The sequence below is a fragment of the Bos indicus genome, chromosome 14 (assembly GCF_029378745.1).
Source record: "Bos indicus isolate NIAB-ARS_2022 breed Sahiwal x Tharparkar chromosome 14, NIAB-ARS_B.indTharparkar_mat_pri_1.0, whole genome shotgun sequence".
NCBI classification, from domain to species: Eukaryota; Metazoa; Chordata; class Mammalia; order Artiodactyla; family Bovidae; genus Bos; species Bos indicus.
The window spans coordinates 36794134-36813817 of NC_091773.1; the positions used below are offsets into that span (position 1 = coordinate 36794134).

At 46.3% G+C, this 19684-nt stretch overlaps 1 protein-coding gene across 2 annotated transcripts in view; it reads right to left on the bottom strand.

Annotated features, from left to right (window-relative positions):
• Positions 1-18887, bottom strand: part of SBSPON (somatomedin B and thrombospondin type 1 domain containing) — a 33910-nt gene extending 15023 nt beyond the window's left edge. The window contains exons 1-2 of one of the 2 annotated variants that reach the window (XM_070802686.1): positions 18582-18887; positions 6221-6449 (exon numbers count right to left, since the gene is read on the bottom strand). In XM_070802686.1, the coding sequence (XP_070658787.1) occupies positions 6221-6449; positions 18582-18795 (443 nt within the window). In that variant the 5' untranslated portion in view covers positions 18796-18887. The remainder of the gene's footprint in view (positions 1-6220; positions 6450-18581) is intronic. The other variant, XM_070802685.1, reaches the window with a different exon arrangement.
• Between the last annotated feature and the right edge of the window lie 797 nt (positions 18888-19684).

Below are 19684 nucleotides of genomic sequence, written 5' to 3' on the forward strand. Positions count from 1 at the left end.
GTCTGTAGATATGGTGTTGAAGAGAATGGAATGAAAATTTGACAAATAACGCCAGCCTAGAATCATACAGTTCATAATAATGCACAGTGATCTTGCAGAAGGAAAACCCATATGAACAATAGTCAGTATGGGCAACAAACACATAATATATGCTTCTGGATTACTCATGATACACATTAAATGAAACTGGAAGAGGGCAAAGGCTGTGTGTGAGTTTAGTCACTAAGTTGTCTTCACTGCTTTTGCAACCCCATGGACTGCAGCCCACCAGACTCTTCTGCCCATGGGATTTCCCAAGCAAGAATACTGGAGTGGGTTGCCATTTCCTTCTCCAGGGAATCCTCCCAACCCAGGGATCGAACTTCTGTCTCCTGCCTTGGCAGGCAGATTCTTTGTTGCTGAGCCACCAATGGCTACTTGATCATTAATTAGAGTGTCTTCATAATTGTATTTTATTCACTGGCCTTTCATGGCCTTTATATTTCTACTTAGTTATCAGACTCTGTAATTGTGATTTTAAAATATTGGATTGGCCAAAAAGTTTGTTTAGGTTTTTCTGTTGGATATCATGGGAAAACCTGAATGAACTTTTTGGCCAACCCAATATAATAATAATATATCAATATTATTAACATTTGTATAGTATTAACATTTCTATATTATTAACATTCATATTATAATAATATATTAATATCAATTGAACATTCATATTGATATTGTAAATTCATTGATTTACATTATCAATATTAATTTTCAATATAATTATAATCATAACAACTAATGATAATGCTTAAAAGCAAAACACTATTAAGGGACGAAACACAAGATTTAGGGCAATGAGATCACCTGTCATGCTGTTACCTCACTGAGCTCCAATGTCCTCATGTGTAAACCCAGAGAGATGACATTGTTCTATATCCATCAGTTCAGTTCAGTTCAGTTCAGTTGCTCAGTCGTGTCTGACTCTTTGCGACCCCATGAACCGCAGCACCCCAGGCCTCCCTGTCCATCACAGGCAAAATAATGCCTCCCTCAAGATGTCCATGTCCAAATCTCCAGAAGCTGTGAATATGTTATGTTACATGGCAAAGAGAAATTAAAGATGTTACTCGATTGAACTTAAAATAGGGTGATTATTCTGGATTATCCAGATGGCTTGAATGTAAGCACAATGGTCCTTCGAAGAGTTAGAGGAGGATGTTATGACTGAAGACAGGCACAGAAAGATGCTATGATCTGGCTGGGAAGGTGGAGGAAGGGGACCATGAGAAAAGAAAGCCTCTCATACGATGGAAAATGCAAAGAAACTGATTCTCCGTCAGAGCAATCAGAGAGGAATTCAGCCCTGTTGACAACCTTGGTTTAAGTTCAGTAAGACCTGTGTCTGACTTCTGACTACAGAACTGTGCGATGATACATTTGTGTTGTTTAAGTCACTAAGTTTGTGGTAATGTACTGCCTCCAGCTTTCTGAGGTATTGACAAAAGCTAACACAATCCTAAAGGAAATCAACCCAGAATGTTCATTGGAAGGACCAATCTGAAGCTTCAGTATTTTGACCACCTGATGCAAAGAACCAACTCACTGAAAGAGACCCTGATGCTAGGAAAGACTGAGGGCAGGAGAAGGAGGTGACAGAGGATGAGATGGTGGATGACATCTCCAACCCGATGGACTTGAGTTTAAGCAAGCTCTGGGATGCTGTGAAGGACAGGGAAGCCTTAGCGTGCTGCAGTTCATGGGATCGAAAAGAGTCAGACACAACTCAGCGACTGAACAACAATAATACAACACCAAGCGTGTTTTTCTCTAAAAGGTGTTTTCCTGTGAGTGACTTGCTTAATTTTAGTGGTTTTTTTTTTAATTTTAGTGTTTTCTGCATTTTGGTAGGCTGTTTCACAGTTTATCAAGTCCTTGTTCCAAGAGGATTAAAATATTATTTCACTGCTTCCTGAAATAATAAAGATCAGAGTGAAAATAAACACAGACTTAAAAATTAGTAGAATATACCCATGAGATGAAGGGCTGGTTTTCTGAAAAGACAGACCAAATAGACAAACTTTAGCTAGACTCACCAAGAAAGAAAGAGGCGATTCCAACAGGTTAAATTAGAAATGAAAAAGGAGAAGTTACAACTAATACCACAGAAATATAAAGGATCATAAGACACTATTACAGATAACTATACATCAACAAATTAGACAAATAAATTCATACAAGACTGAATTATGAAGAAACAGAAAATCTGAATAGGCTGACTACTAATAGGGAAATTGAAACAATAATGAAAACACAAAACTCCCAAAAAACAAAAGCCCAGGCCTAGATGACTTTACTGGAAAATTCCACAAAACATAAAAAAAAATATTTAATATCATTCTCAAACGTTTCCTAAAAATCAAAGAGGAGGAAAATTTTACAAACAAATTTTATGAAGCCTGCATTACCCTGATACCAAAACCTGACAAGTACACTACAAAAAAAGAAAATTACAGGCCGATATCCTTGATGAGCATAGACACAAAAAGCATCAGCAAAACACTAACAAACTGAATGTAATTATACAGTAAAAAATCATATACCATGATCAAGTGGGATTTATTCCAGGGGTGCAAGGATGGTTTCATTGATTCTGCAAATCAACCAATGTGAGACATTCACAAAATGAAGGATAAAAATCATATGATCATCTCAACAGATATGCAAAAACACTTGACAAAATTCAAAATCCATTTATGATGTTGATATCAACAAATTGGATACGGTAGGAATGTACCTCAACATATAAAGGCCATAAGGGCTTCCCTGGTGGTTCAGAGGTTAAAGTGTCTGCCTGCAATGCGGGAGACCAGGGTTCAATCCTTGGGTCGGGAAGATCCCCTGGAGAAGGAAATGGCAACCCACTCCAGTATTCCTGCCTGGAGAATCCCATGGACGGAGGAGCCTTGTAGGTTACAGTCCACGGGGTCGCAAAGAGTCAGACACGACTGAGCCACTTTTCTTTTCTTTCTTTATGACAAGCCCACAGCTAACACACTCAACAGTGAAAAGCTGAAAACTTTTCTTCTAAGAGAAGAGTAAGACAAGGATGCCCACTCTTGCCACTTTTATTCAGCAAAGTATTAGAAGTCATAGTCCCAGCAATGAGCCAAGAAAAAATTTTTTAAAATAAATTCAAGTCGAAAAGGAAGTAATAATACTGATACTATTTGCAAATGACATGATACTATTAATACATAGAGAACCTTGAAGACTCCACCAAAAAAAAAAAAAAAAAAAAACTGTTTGAACTAATGAATTCAATAAAGTTTTAAGATACAAAATCAATACACAGGAACTTCCCTGGTAGCTCAGTGGTAGAGAACCTGCTTGCCAATGCAGAAGACACAGGTTCCCCTGATCTGAGAACATCCTACATGGTATGGGGCAACTAAGCCTGTGTGCCACAACTGTTGAGCCTGTGCTCCAGAGCCTGGGAGCCAGAACTACTGAGCCCACATGATGCAACTCCTGAAGCCCACGAGCCCTAGAGCCCATGCTTGGCAACAAGAGAAGCTACCACAATGAGAAGCTCACAAATCACAACTAGAGCAGCCCCTGCTTGAGATAACTAGAAAAAAAGCCCACAGAGCAACGGAGACCCAGTACAACCCAAAAATTCAATACTCAAAAATACATTGTGGCTAGTAACAAACTATGAGAAAGAGGAATTAACATAACAATGTAATTTACAATTGCCTCAAAAAGAACATAATGCCTAAGAATAAATTGAATCAAGGAAGTGAAAGACTTGTACTCTAAGAACTGTAAGACCCTGATGAAGGAAACTGAGGACAATACAAAAGGATGGAAGGTTATGCATTATCATCCTGCTATGAAGAGACCCAGGCCTGGGAAGGGGGCTGAGCACCCTGGTGCCACACTGAAGGGTCAGCCTGTGCTGCAGGAATACATTCTAGCAGCCTATCCCTGTAACTAAGTGGTGCCATTGTTTTTTCTAATGGATCCAGCTGCCAGTGCAGGGAACATGGGTTTGATCCCCAGTCCGGGAAGATCCCACATGCCACAGAGCAACTAAGCCTATGTGCCACAAGCACTGAGCCTGCACCCTAGGGCCCGCGCTCCACAACAAGCGTAGCCCCCACTCTCTGCAACTAGAGAAGCCTGAGCACAGCCAAAAATAAACAAAATGAGACAAAACTCTACTGGCACTAAACTAAAATTTTTGTGCATTCGATTGTTTTTAAAATAGCCAAACAAGCAGACTTTTAGCCATTTAGATCCTAATTTTACATATCCTGTGAAATATACCCAACGTCTGCTGGCCATTGATTAGGTAAATCTTTATGGTTGCAAGACCCCAAGCCACCATGACACCTGCCCTATGAAGCCCTTTCACCCAGGGACTCCAAACCATGCTACTTAGTTGATATCAACTGGATGCACGAACTCCTGGCAGACTCTTCTGTTCCCCCTCTGGATGGTGATCGCCATAGTGCAACCTTTGAACATCCTCTCTCACACAGCCTGTAAGGTCATTGTGTGTTACTACTGCCTCTTGGGGTCATGAGTTTTTCCTAAACTGGTCCCCAGATCCTCAACCCCCAACCCCCAACCTGAGTGTCTGGCTCACCATGCTGTTCCCTCTACCTGGATGGTTCTGCATTTTTTAGCCTCATCATATCCTCAGGGAAGTCCCTCCCCTCCTAGCCTCTGTGGATCCCCTCCTCCACCAAGGAATCTATTTATAACACACATGGGACCTCCTTGTTGGCTCAGACTGTATTTGCAATACACACTCACAAGTCACTACACCTCTCCCTTGTTCCATACATGATATCCTATGCTTGCAGTGCTTAGTCACTCAGTCGCATCCAAATCTTTGTGACGCCATGGACTATAGCCTGCCAGACTCCTCTGTCCACGGGATTCTCCAGGCAAGAATACTGGAGTGGGTTGCCATTTTCCTCCTCCAGGATATCTTACCGATCCAGGGATCGAACCCGCATGTCCTGTGTCTCCTGAATTACAGGCAGATTCTTTACCCACTGAGCCAATAGGCAAGCCCTTGTTCCATACCCCGTTGGATTTACCACTGAATTATCATTGCAGTGGTAATTCTCTGGGACTAGTTTCCTAGGATGATCTGCTTATCATCTTCCCCTCCCGCTAGACTGTGATCTACCTGACAGCAGGTTTCACAGCAACTTTTCTCCCCACTGTGATTGGCACCCAGCCCAGTGCCTGGCATCCAGGAGACTCTGAAGAAACACTTGTGTGTGGAAAGAACAAAGGAGCAAAACAACTCGGAGGATCACGCTGACGTGGAATTTTCCAGGTTCCTATGAAAAAAACATGATCTCTGCTACCCTGAGAAGTCAGTGTTTTGCTCTATCAGATTCAACCCCTATCAACACACCGGTTTTGGCCTTTTTGTTAATTTCTTTGTGAGTTTCCCATGGCTCCCAACTCATGAAGGAGCTGACTCTGGGTCTCCTGGGCCAGCCCACAAGCAAAACAGTCTTCCCAAATCAAAAATCTCATCACATCAGCCCCAACCCAGTTGGTCTGGGAGGAGAAACAGGTTTTTTAAGAGAATCATTTTATCATGCTTTAGGAATTTGTTGAGCTTCCCAGGTGGCTCAGTGGTAAAGAATTCGAGGGCAATGCAGGAGATACAGGTTCCATCCCTGGCTCGGGAAGATCCCCTGGAGGAGAGCATGACAACCTACTCCAGTATTCTTGCCTGGAGGATCCCATGGACAGGGGAGTCTGAGGGGCTACAGTCCATGTGGTCACAAAGAGTCAGACGCGACTGAGCAACTAAACACCAACAACAGGAATTTCTAATTTTTCTATTATTTTCACAGGTATGCGAGTGTCCCTGATTAAACAGGGATGGCGGTGAAAGGTGAAATCCAGTTATCCTTACTGGACGCATCTTATCCTGTGTGAAATAGCCTCATCCTACCTTAAGTCCTTTGTGGTCAGCTTGATAGAGTTTGCTAAACACCACAGCGTACGGTCCCTTACAGCTGGCGCCTGCAGCGCGGGAGGGGCCCACCTACAAGCTATAAATGGGAAGGGCTGGCTCGGGTGTTGGGGAGGGCTTTAGTGCAACTGATGGATAAAGGCATTATCTAACACTTCCTGAGCTTCCTATCTCCTCTGCGCAGCCTGGCCCACCCCGCTCCCTGCAGTGCCTGCATTGGATGCTCACCACCCAGGGACAGCAATTAAGGAAAGCGCGGTACCGAAGGCATGCCCGCAGTCCTCGCCCTGCGGCGTCGCGTACTCCAGGCAGCCGGCTCTCTCCTCCAGGGCCGGGCAGGGCTCGCCGCCGTTCTGAGGCTCCTGCTGCACCGCGCGCCTCCGCACGCGCGCCGTGGGCCGACACTGGCTGGCACAACCGCTCCAGGGGCTCCACTCCCCAACGATGCACGGGCGAGCTGAAAAACAGCACGATGGGGACGCACACCTGAGCACAGCCAGCGCCTGCCAGGCCGTTCCCGCCAAGACACACAGTCAAGTTCAGGCTGTGCATACATCGTGCCGGGACCGGCGGTGGATCAGGAGGAACGCACAAGGTTGACACTGACGCTACCCACCCTGATGGTGAACTGATAAATGGGTATCCCTTAGAGACGGGCGGATGTTCCCGGATCATGAAGGTGGATCTGAGCCAGGACCCACCCGAGTAAGAGACTGATGCCTTCAGGGTACTTCCTCTTACAGTCCAGTGTTAGATCAGCTCTTTGCCCTTGTTTTCCTTTGATTGTAACTTTATCATCCTCTGTCCAGAATATTTTTAGGGCAACAGTAATACACACTCATTGTTGGAGGACAGGGAAGTCTGGTGCGCTGCAGCCCACGGGGTCGCAAAGAGTTGGACACAACGTAGCGACTAAACAATAGCAGTAATACACATTCATTGTAGAAAACATAAAGGAAATAAATTCTAAAAAAGAAAAGGTGGGACTTCCCTGGTGGGCTGGTGGTTAAGAATCTGTCAATGGAGGGGTCACAGGTTCCATCCCTGGTCTGGGAAAATTCCACATACTGCAGAGCAGCTAAGCCCTAGCTGGCAACTACTGAAGCCTAGTGGCCCTAGAACCCTGCTCAGTAACAACAGAAGCCATCAGAACGAGAAGACCCCGCACCAGAGATAGCCCCTGCTCCCTGAGACTAGAAAAAGCCAATGTGCAGCAACAAAGACCCAGTGAAGCCAGGAAAAAAAAAAAACAAAACAGGTGTTTCTCCCACCAATCACTTCTCCCACCATCCCATCACTTACCCAGGTCAATTCTTATCAGGAAATGTGCCTCCTTAAGACATGGCATAGGGCCCCACCAATGACCCCTATCCAGTAGGGTTCTCCTGGTGCTCTATTCTCACCTTCCATGGCTCAGGGACTCATACACTATACGAGGTGACATTTAGAGATCAGCAACCAGGGCCCACAGAGGGTAAGAATACCCATGGTCAGGCATGGGGGCAGAGTCAGGGGATGAATTTGGTTCTCTGCCCATGACTGTAAAAATCAATGTGGTTGCATATTTAACTTTTTCATTTAAAATCCTAATAAGTCTTTTAAAAGGACTGTACTGAGTTTTCAAGTTGAATTACTTGAAGACCTGAAATTGGATATAAGAAAAGAGAAAAACAAAGGAACAGAAGATGTACCCTGAACTGGATGCCAAAATTCCTTTCCCACAAAAACATGACCCACTTTTTCCAATCACCCTCATACATTCAAGTTTTCAAAGTCTTCACCAAGAAAACACCCAAACTTCTTTGAAATCTGATGGGACTTCTGACAATTTGTACTTGAAAACGCATTTTGCCTTTCGGCACACTCTAGTTTAGGGTTCGTGGTGTCTGGAAGCTACATCATTCGGTAGCACTACCCATGACATGAAAAGGGTAACATACATCATAAAGTTCAGTCAGTAACTAAAGAGTGTCAAACTGCTGTAAAACTGCTTTTATTAATCATCTAAAAATTTATAGGTAGGACTTCCCTGGTGGTCCAGTGGTTAAGACTCTGTGCTTCCACTGCAGGGGCTCCGGATTTGATCCTTGGTTAGGGAACTAAGATCATACATGCCTTGCAATGTGGCAAATAAATAAAATAAAATAAAATCCTGTGAACCTAAAAACAAAACAGACAAAAAGCCTTATAGGTATCACATGTCAACAATCTAAGGAGGCAAGAATGAGCCACACCAGAGTTCATTTCCAATATCTGCCATGCACACATCCTTTGGAAAATCAATAACAGGTCACTTCCTGCTCATTATCTCTTGTTAACCTTCCCTTTTTATTTTCACAGCCCTGTGATTCAATTGGCCCATAGAACCAGAAGGCATTTAAGGGGATTTCAGGTTAGGAGCTAGTTGAGAAGGACACCTCCTGTCCTTAATTCCTTTAATAACTCTTTTTCTTCCCCCAAATCTCTTCATCCCTGAGTTTAGTTAGTCCTATGCTTGAACTACACTTAATAATACACTTTAAAAATATACACTTGTTTCAAAAATTAAACATTTGGAGGCAGTATAAAATACAATTTTGCCATGGCTTTGACCCAAAACTTAGTTATATGGCCTTGGTTATACCCTATCCATCACCGACTCAATGGACATGAGTTTGAGCAAAGGTCTGGGAGACGACGAAAGACAGGGAAGCCTGGGGTGGTGCAGTCCATGGGGTTGCAGAGTAGGACACTATTGTGCAACTGAACAACGACAACAGTACATTATCCATAGGGTAACAGTTGACATAGGAGGATGAATTTAGTCTCCCAGTATTTCTTCAACATTTATGTCTTGTCTCATAAATCTTTATTTATTTGGGAATCATAGGTAAAGTCCTCAAATCACAGAATGATTGAATCAATTGTTGTTCCTATTGGTTAATATTTGTCCTTGGCAAAATGCTATGCCCTTTCTTCCTAATCTATGACTTTGTATGTATGTGCTAAGTGGCTTCCGTCATGTCCAACTCTTTGTGACCCTACCGCCAGGCTCCTCTGTCCATGGGATTCTCCAGGCAGGAATACTGGAGTGGGTTGCCATGCCCTCTTCCAGGGCATGTTCCCAACCCAGGCATTGGACCCACGTTTCTTAAGTCTCTTGCACTGCAGGCAGCGTTCTTTACCACTAGCGCTACCTGAGAAGCCCAATCTATGATTTTAACAGCCTCATAAGGAGAATCAGAAAGTTCTGGGCCCCGAACAAGAACATCTTGGGGTCTTCATTGTCAAACAAAGTGAAAAAAGTTCATGTAGAGTTTCACCAGTAGACAGGTGTTCCACAAAATATTTTGAGTTGGAAGATGAGTCTGAAGTATTTATTCCTGTTCTGCACAAAAGATTCTCATCTTGATTAATTTGTGAACTTTTGATTCTTTGGATTGCAATTTGTCACAGATCACAAGCAATCTTTGGTCATGGAGGTTGGGAGAACAGAAACTTCTGACAGATTTATTACCACAAGTCATATATCTCAGCTACTTGACACAGATTTCCTTTTGAACTCTTCCATTAGTATTCTTGTTACCTTCCCACTAAAGCTCACCTAACTCACATCTGTATACAGCATAACAAAACAGTCTTTCTTCACATGACTTTCTTATCCTTCACATTTCACTGGCTGTCACTGGGGGCCGGCAGACTCTCACCTAGCCAGCAGAAAGAGCTCCTGATTCCAAGCTCACTGCAGCTTCCCCGGGTCTTTGTTTGAATTTAATGGAACCACCTATCCTTTTTAGAGGAAAGAAGCCTAGATTTAATGGGTGCCTAGAAGCACTGCAAGCCTTTTTCTTCTCCTTTGTTTCAACTCCACATAACATTCAGGTGAGTTTCCCCAGAAGTGGACCCTCAGACATGGATCTGACTGAGAGCAATTTACTTGGGAGGTGATCCCAGGACGTATAAGGGAATGGGAAATGGACACAGAATCAGACATGGAAGAGAACAGAGGTAGGAAGGGGATGTCTAAGCTTCTACTTTGGGTGCAGTGAATGCCTCTGGCTCTGGGGTCACTGGGGAGTGGCAAGTGGACAGATCCGGAATGGAAGGAACCGTCAAGCCTTTCCCCATACGTGCCAGCTCATGTCCCTCCCTCTGGAGCCTTCTGGTTATCAGACGTCCCCACCATAGCCACAGGGAGAACAGCCAAGAGCAAAAAAGTAAGTTAAACAGTTCAGTAATGAATCTTCACACAAGAGTAGGGGATATTTCCCCATGTTCTAAGGGGAATACCCAGTCATATCAAAGTAAAATTGGGCTTCCTGGGTGGCTCAGCGGTAAAGAATCTGCCTGTCAATGCAGGAAACTCAAGAGATGAGGGTTTGATCCCTGGATCAGAAAGATTCCCTGGAGAAGGAAATGGGAACCGACTCCAGTATTCTTGCCTGGAAAATCCCATGGACAAAAGAACCAGGCGGGCTACAGTCCATGGGATCGCAAAGAGTTCAGTCACTGAGTGACTGAACACAAGTGGGATCCAAGTAAAATTACTTCAAAAGATGTACCACTACTCTCTCTCTCTCTCAATGGCTTTTAAAACTCCTTCCAAGGTTTTGCCATTGAATTTGGAATAGAATTCAAACTCCCTGAGTGGCCCACCAAGTCCTGGGTGACCTGCCTGTGCCTGCCTGCCACTCCCACTGGGAGCCAGCCCCCACTCCCCAACACCTCTTTCCAAGCTCTGCCCACGGTGGCCCCTTTGCCCCTGCCACACCCACTCATGCTTTTTCAGGACCTTTGGCTGTGTGTTCCCTCTGCTGGAATGTTCCTCCCACACTGGGCATGGCTGGGTTCGGCTCATCTTTGAGGTCCCAGCTGAACTATTTCCTTTCCAGGGAGACCTTCCCTGACCGGCTTATCACACACACACATACACACACCCCACAAAATTATTTCCTCTCAGACCTCAGTGTTTCCTGCCTTCTAGCATCTCCATAATTCAGAATACCAACCAAATGAAGTCGCTCGGTTGTGTCTGACTATTTGCAACCCCATAGACTGTAGCTTGCCAGGCTCCTCAGTCCATGGGACTTTTCCAGGCAAGAATACTGGAGTGGGTTGCCATTCTCTTCTCCAGGGGATCTTCCTGACCCAGGGATTGAACCTGGGTCTCCCGCATTATAGGTAGACTCTACCTTCTGAGCCACCAGGGAAGCCCATAATTCAGAATACATATGTATTTATTTTGTTTATTGTTCATTTTGTATTTCATCCCTAGCACTTGGCAGATGGCAGGTGCTCCATAAATTGTCAGATGGATGAATGAAATGGCATTAGACCAGGTCCTCCTCCTTTCTAAATTAAATTCTACATTGAAACAGACTCTGGCCTGCTCACATCATAAGTATTGGGTTGGGTTAAAAGTTCATTTGGGTTTTTCTGTAATGAACTTTTTGCCCAACCCAATAAGAAGCCAAAGGACTGACAGAGGCTCCAGGGTGTGAAGGAAAGCCGGAGGAAGAACAAAGTCAGAAACTCGCAGAGCCAAACACAGAAGAAATTCCTAACCTGGGCCAGAGTTGCCTGGGATCTCCTGGCAATGGTGGCCCCAAAGAGTGCCCCTGGAAGGAGCACTGCTTCTCTGCTCCTTAAGGTTACGTAGAGTCCAGTTTCTCCCAGCAACCACAGTCCATCAAGTCCTTCTTAATCCATTTATATCTCCTGGCATTACCACATCTTGAAAGTGACAAGCTTTTTCAGCATTAATATCTGTGGGGTGAGGTGGTATTTCCTTTTATTTGAGCCTGATTTCCCTCACTCAAGGATTTCAGAATACGGTGGGAAAACCCCTGTGTGTATCTCGTCTGAGCCACTCGTGGACTTACTGTTCCAGTAGACCCCTGCCCCGCAGCTTTTGGACCCGTCTTTCTATAGACACTTTCCCTCTCAGATTTCCCACTCAACTTTCCCCAGGCCCATTCCCAGTCCAGATAGAGGTGGAAACCAGAATTACACACACTATTTTCAACTGTAGGTATCAAGTGTTAGTCGCTCAGCTGTGTCCGACTCTTTGCGACCCCGTGGACTGTAGCCTGCCAGGCTCCTCTGTCCATAGGATTCTCTAGGCAAGAATACTGGATTGGGTTGCCATTCCCTTCTGCAGGGATCTTCCCCACCCAAGGATTGAACCCAGGTCTGCTGCTCTGCAGACAGATTCTTTACCATCTGAGCCACCAGGGAAGTCCTGTAGGTATCAAAGGGTAATCTAAAAATTTTTTTTCTAATGTTTTTCCTTGATGATGCCAAATACACACACACACACACACACACACACACACACACACCAGCAGCTGCAGCAGCAAACTGAGCTGAAGGGCAAGCTCCTTCATTTCATGAATACAGTCTGGATTATTTCTTCTTAATGTAAGGCCTGGTTATCTTCCTATAGCCTCTCCTTGGTTAATCAGACACTCAAACTTTCCTCTCTGTAATCTGGCCCTGCCTGCCTGGCTCTTTGCCACCTAAAAGGTGAAGGCCACCCACGATCAAGCACTTTCTCCCTCACTTTTTAAAGTTCCAATCAGTTCTTAGCCCTAACCATTTCTAAGGAAATATTCTTTTTGCACTTTATGCACAGCAGCAGCATTGATGCTTGGCTTCTGTTTCTCGACAGTCTATGGAAGGGAATTCCCTGGTGGTTGTGGTTAGGACTCCATACCCTCACTGCTGAGGATCTGGGTTTGATCCCTGGATGGAGAACTAAAATCCCACAAGCTGTACAGCACAGCCAAAAACTGAAAGAAAAAAAAAAAAGCCTATGAAGGAAAAATAAAACAGTCCCTTACACACACACACATTCCTCAGGGTGACACAATTTTATTTATTTTTTTAAAGATCTTTTTGTTTTATGTGGACCACTTTTAAAGTCTTTATTGAATTTGTTACAATAGTACTTCCGTTTTATGTTTCAGTTTTTTGGCTGCAAAGCATGTGGGAATCTTAGCTCCCTGACCAGGGACCGAACCCACACCCCCTGCATTGGAAGATGAAGTCTTAACCACTGACTGCCAGGGAAGCCCCTGGGTGACACAATTTTAAATTTATGTCATCTGCCTTTTTCTCTCTCCTTCTGCATATGTGCCCCTTTCCCAGGAAACTTGTCACAACTTCTCTGAAAGTCAAACAAGACTATAAAAATTGCCCAAGTGCCTATGGAGCCCCTCAAAAGCATAAATAAAATGATCAAGTATTTGTTTCCTCTTGCAGAAACCACGTTATTGGTCCCTGATAGGTTGGTTTTGTTTTGCTTTTTCTTTTGAGATATTAACTGGACAAGTTTATGAAATGCTAGCAGGACAGTGAAATGAACTGTCACCTTTGAAAAACAGGGTTGTAGACACCGTGCAAACCTGGGGTGGGGGGGAAAGGGATAAAAATAAAAAAGATAATGATACTTTTCTAGGTAATAAGTTTCTAAGGTGAGTTCTGTTCTCCTTTTGTGCATTCCCACACTTTCTGCAACAAACATATATTTTGTGATAAGGAAGGAAACTATCATTTTTAAAAAGGACATGTGGATATGCCTCAGAGGCACTGAGTGGTCGGTCCCATTTTTTTTGGACAATCGTTTGTTAGCAACATTGCAAAAGCTCTTGAGTGTGTGCATGCTCAGTTGCTTCAGTCATGTCTGACTCTGTGACCTTAGGAGTATAACCCGCCAAACCCCTCTGTCTATGGGATTCTCCAGGCAAGAATACTGGAGTGGGTTGCCATGCTCTACTCTAGGGGATCTTCCCGAACCAGGGATTGAACCCGCTGTCTCTTATGTCTCCTGCGTTGGCAGGCAAGTTCTTTACCTCTAGTGCCACCTGGGAAGCTCCGCAATAACTCTTAGGGGATTTCAAAGAGGAGCAGGGCACATTTTCTTGCCCTCGAGAGGCACACAATTGATGGAGAAAAAAAAGACTCACTCTACCAGTATTTATATGGTGCCTGCTCTGCAAAGTCCACAGCTTCCCAAAAAGCCTCATTTCCCTGAGGCAGTGAAAACCTAATGTTTAAACCTGTGGGCTCTGGATCCAGAGCCCCTGAGTTCAAATGTCACTTCATCACTTTTTAGCTGTGTGACTTTGGACAAACTGCTTGACCTTTCTGCGCTTGTTTAGCTCATTCGTAGAATGAGGTCAAAATGGAGAATGCCTTGGTGGGTTGTGAGACCTAAGGAAACTGAGAGCTGTGAGGCTGCTTAGAGAGGAGGGCCTGGCACAGAGTAAGTGCTGGGTAAGCATGGATGACTTTCCCCTCCTGGACTGCACACCCAGGGCTGCAGCCAAATCATGTCAAATTCTGGCGCCAGTCCCTGCTCGTTATTTCCGCAGGGACAAAGGCGGGGGAAGCCACACACTGTCTCTCAGGCCATGACGGCTCCAGTGAAGTCTTGATTTTTTAAATCATCATGGACTGTGCCGTCCTTTTTGGGGGGTGAGTTTGGGAGCCTGTATTTTCCAGCATGGTGCCCCTGCTCCCTCCAGTTAAGATGTCAGCAGATTTTGGCCACTTGATTTCCTAGTGCTGTGTGCTAAGCCATTTTAGTTGTATCTGACTCTCTGTGACCCCACCGACTGTAGCCCGCTAGGTTCCTCTGTCCATGGGATTCTCCAGGCAAGAATACTGGAGTGGGTTGCCATTTCCTCCTCCAGGGGATCTTTCAGACCCAGGGATAGAACCTGGTCTCTTACATCTCCTTACACTGGCAGGCAGGTTCTTTACCACTAGCACCACCCGGGAAGCCCTAGTTGGTTTCCGAGATTCCCCATCAATCTGGCAGAAGAGACTGGCCCCATATAGGCTACTCGTTTCTTTGTCCTGCTTCACTTGAGTTTATGATTACTCTTTCCTAAGTTGCTCATCCAAGATCTAGTGCAACTTACTGCTTCTATGGTCTTAGAAGGCAGATTCTGTGAACACAGCTGATGAGCTGGAGCCTGGGCGTTAGGAGCCTGATAAGCAAGTCTTCCAGAAAGTTCTTTCAGGGCAGGGTAACTTGGATCTGGCTTCTTGGCCTTTTCCCATATCTGCTCAGGCTCAGCCAATGGTGAATTTTCTATCATTTGGGGATGTGGAGTAGTTATGAACATACATTATGGGTGTTGAAACCCATGCCATCACCCTAATGAGATTTTCTGAGATGATTAGTTTCAGAACTTATTTTTTGTTGGAAAGCTTAGTCATTCTGGGTTTGTGTGTGTGTCTGTGTGTCTGTGTGTCTGTGTGTGTGTTTTCTTGGCTGTGCTGTGGGGCATGTGGGATCTTAGTCCCCTGCCCAGGGATCAAACCTGCACCTCCTGGATTGGTAGCATAGAGGCTTAACCTCTGTGCTGCCAGGGAAATCCTGAAAGTTTAGTCAGTCTTTACAGCCAACTTATTTTTACTGAGTAAAAAAATAACTTTCTATTTAGAAAAAAATTTCCAGTACTTCATCTCTTAGCCACATCAAAAAAATAATAACAATAATGCATTTATCAAGATGAAAAAATCAGAAGGGCTAGAGGTAAGTTCCATTGACACAGTTACCTTTTTCATTCACATGTAATGTCATTTCAGACAAAACTGCTTCCAGCAGCATTGGCAGGTAATGCATCCTTAGGTAAGAAGCAAACAAGATTCTCAGAGGCAGAGCGGTTCTGTGTACACCGAGTCACTGGGAGCTTTGAGCTGCTGCACCTTGATTTATCCAGGAGTAAATCACAGCTATGAGTTGGCACAGACAGATGGGGCTGATGGCAGCTTGAAAGCAGGTAGTCATGGGTTCTGACTCATTCTGTTCCCCACTAGTGTTAACTTTGTGATGGGAAAGCCCTCTGAAAGTCCCAGCTCCTACAGCTGGGAAACACCAATACCAGCCCACCTCACCTTCTCCCCAAACACACAGCATGGTTGTGATGCTGGCCCAGGGCCAAGGAAGCCAAGCAGCTCAGCTCCGTCTTGCCCCTCACTCTCCCTCAGCGTGGAGGCCTGAGAAGGCTCAGGCTCACAGAGTGGCTGCCTTCCAACTGTCTCTATTTTCTTTCTTCTTTTAAGAAACAGTTTAATTAATTTATTTATTTGGCCGTGCCAGGTTGTATTTGCAGGATTCTCCGAGATCTAGTTCCCAAACTAGGAATGGAACCCAGGTCCCCAGCACTGGGAAGGAGGAGTCTTAGCCATTGGACCACCAGGGAAGTCCCTGGTTGTCTCTATTTTCTTGCTGCCTTGTCCCCAAAACTCCAGATGCAGAGAATCTATCACGGAGGAGCCTTTTCCATCCCAAGCCTGTTTCTGCCTAGGCCTGGGAGAGCCTCTGCTAACTCCCTTGGGAAGGGCATTTAAGGTTCCTGAAAATACTCCTTTAAAAATCCTATCAGGCCCCATTCCCTTTTCTGGTTTGGGTTTCTTCGTCCGCCGCCCCAGCCCTCCCTAAGCACAAAGAGCCCAGGATTTTTTTCTGAGTTCTCTGGGAGATGGTAAAGTCTTCTCTCTTCTGCTATCACCTTCCCCCAAAATCCTCACTTTGAAATGACAGGCCTTTGTTTTAGTATTTCTGCTTCCTGGACTAAAAAGGAGGGATTTATTTTTGACCAAATAGAGACTTGGAGGATTCTGGAATTCCTCACAGCATTGTTAGGGCTCATGAAAAGGCCAGTTCTCCTCCTGACACTCACCTATCTAGCTGTGTTCACTGTCTGTCCTGTTCATCAGGTGACTGTCAGGGCCTGGCCTAGCACTGGCACAAAAGGCTGCTGCCCACAGGTAACACTGAACAGCCATGGATGCTTTCCTCCTAGAACCCCCATCCTCCTTCTAGAGGCTTCTCGCTCATTCTCTGTGACTAGGCTTGCCCATTACTTCCTCTGAGGAGCCGTCCTTGAATTCCTCCGGTCTCCTGAGCTTTTCCTCTCTGGCCTCCCAGATCCACTGTTTTGCCACTGAGCATGTGGCAGACGGTTTTGTATGTGTGTTTCCCTGCTGGACTCAGGAGGGCAGAAACTGTGTCTTCATGGTTTTTGTATCACTGTGTTTACCACAGACTGAACTGCAGGAATTCTGTATTTCCCTTTAAAATGTAGGTAGAATGCTCAAGAGAGAAAAAAGATTTGGAGAGAGAGACTGCCATAGTGGGTAGGCTTCGCTCAAGTGATCCAGGGAACCGAGACAAATAGGAGTTTGGGAGGGATGCTGTGAGGAGCAGGGGCACCTGGCCAGAGGCTACGGCATTTCCTAAGTAATTGACTCTTCACCTTACTTGGGTAGTAAAGTGCCCTGGCTTTGGTGCAGAAGCAGGAAAGCAGCTTATCAAAAAAAAAAAAAATCAATATTCTGAGATGTATCATTAGCTTTCAATCAAGATTTAAAAAAAAAAAAAAACTTCATGTTTTTTCAACTGTGTTTTCAGCAGCGGGCCTGGTTGACCATCCTGCCATGGGCCCGTGGCCTCTCCCTGCCTAAAAAGAGGCAGAAAGGGTGCTACTCTCTACCAGGCATCCAGGTACCTGGGGAATAATAGCCCTGCAGGTTCCTTTTCCAGGAACATGCTGAGGCTCCCACCACACCAGGATCCTTGAGGTTAAGCCCTAATGCATGTGTGGCTTTGGGGGTGTTGTGATTATCAGGGAGCAGGGCTACTTTTCTTTCCAGACCTGGCTTCTTCTCAAGTATGCCTTGTTCTTCAGGACTACTCTCACCACGTCTTCCTTTACCTTTTAATTAAGTTGGCATTTATCACATCTATACCAGGAGCCTATACTGTGTGAGGTTTAAAGATTAAAAAGACTGAACCTAAAGGAAAACCAGCAAGAATGAAACATACTAGGAACCCTGAGATAAAACCCTTAGTCCTGTTATATGGATACAACTGAATTTAAAGAATATATGGAACACCTCATAGGAGGAAGAGGCTGTGCAACGGGCCAGAGTGCAGGTGAGGACAACTGTGGTACTCCAGGAACTCCTTCTCCAGAAGAAAGCACCCTCCCAGAGCCAGGCCTTGGCGCCACGTTCCTCCTTTCACCCCCTCTTGATTGAAAGCTAAGGGTTAAAAGAAAGCACCCCTGTGGAAACTGGCCTGGGGCGTTCCCCTGGCACCTGTCAGCGCCATGTCTCCAGGCAGAAGGTGGCCAGACCAGGCCTGGAGCTCCCAAGTGGAGGGCTTCACTAGACAGAGATGGCCTGTGCCCTTCCAGAACGCGGGCTCTAGGCCCCTCTGGCCAGGCCGTGGTGGGAAGGGGTGCTTTGGAACTGTATGTCCAGAAGACTGGAGATCCCTGGGTGGAGGGGGCAGGGGGACCCTAGGATGGAGAGTCTGGGGAGCACCTAGAGAGAGCGGGCTGAGAACCCTAGGACAAAAAGAGCTGGGTGGACCTGGATGCAAGGGGCTGGAGGACCCTAGCACAGAGTTGGGTGGACCTGAATGGGGCAGGTGGCGGGGGGGTGGGGCGGGTAGGGGTGAGGAGGCGTCTAGGGTGGAATAGATGAGCCCAGGAAAGCCTGGCTCCGGCATTGCGGTCCCCAGTGTGGGACCTGCGTCCCTCTGCTGCGGGCGAACCGCCAGCTGCCCACCCTCGAGCCTGCCACCCACCTGGGCACGCCCTGGCATAGTCGAAGCAGCAGTCCCCGGTGAGGCGGCAGGCTTGGTCGCAGAAGCACGTCCCGTAGACCCGGTCCTGCCTCCAGCCGCTGGCGAAGCAGGCGGGGTCCCGGCCGGGGCAGCAGCGCCCGGCGTCCGCGCAGCCGGCCAGGGCCCCGGGCCACAGCCGCGCCAGCACGCACAGCGCCATCCACAGTGTCCTCATGGCGCGCGCTCTGCACACCTTCGGGGCAAGTGCCGGGGTTCCTCGGAGAGCGCCGGCCCCGGAGCAGCCCGGCCCGGCCCTGCCCCGCGCCGGCCCTCGCCCCACCCCGGCCCTGGCGGCGCGCCCGTCGGGAGCCGGGCGGGGACCGGCGGGGAGGGCGCCTCCGCCCCCGGCGCCCGCGATCGACGCTCGGGACCCCGGGCCCCTGCCCACGGCGCCCATGGCCCGGCCCGCGGGGAAGGCCGGAAGGCAGCGGAAAAGCAGGTGCTCTGGGATCTCAGGGAGCGACCGGGCCCACCAGCCGCCCCGCCAGGGCGGCCACATGTCCTGGCTCCAAACTCTGCTTCCTGACTTCTGGGGACAGGTTAGCCAGTCGGCAGCTTGACTCCGAAGCCAGGAGCCGTATCGCACTCGATGGGCACGAACCGGGCTCAGTCGCATGGCTCGCCCAGACTTAGCCCAGAAAGCCACGATGTACTTTTCCCAGGACACCCAGTTCCCCTCCGCAACCTCCCCAGGCCACTGAATCGAGAGATAAGACTGAAGAAAGGTCCTTTCTTTCTGCAGCATTTTCTAATGGGTTTTTCCTGCCCGAGGAAAATGCCACTTTGTTTCACCGAAGAATCAATTAATGATACATAGACTACCAACGGTGCCTGGCTTTCTGTTAAAGCAGATTTCCCCAAAGAAATTCTGCTTGATGGTACTGTAGAATTAATTTCCGCTTTAATCAAGCGCCATCCTAACTTCGTATAGACATTTTCTTCCACCTTTTTCTCCAAATATATTTTCTGTATTCCTTTTGTTAACCAAATAGTTCTGGAAGTTTCATTTTCTTTTATGTTTTTAAACATTTAAACTATTCATGGTTTTTGTAAGAAACTGAGAC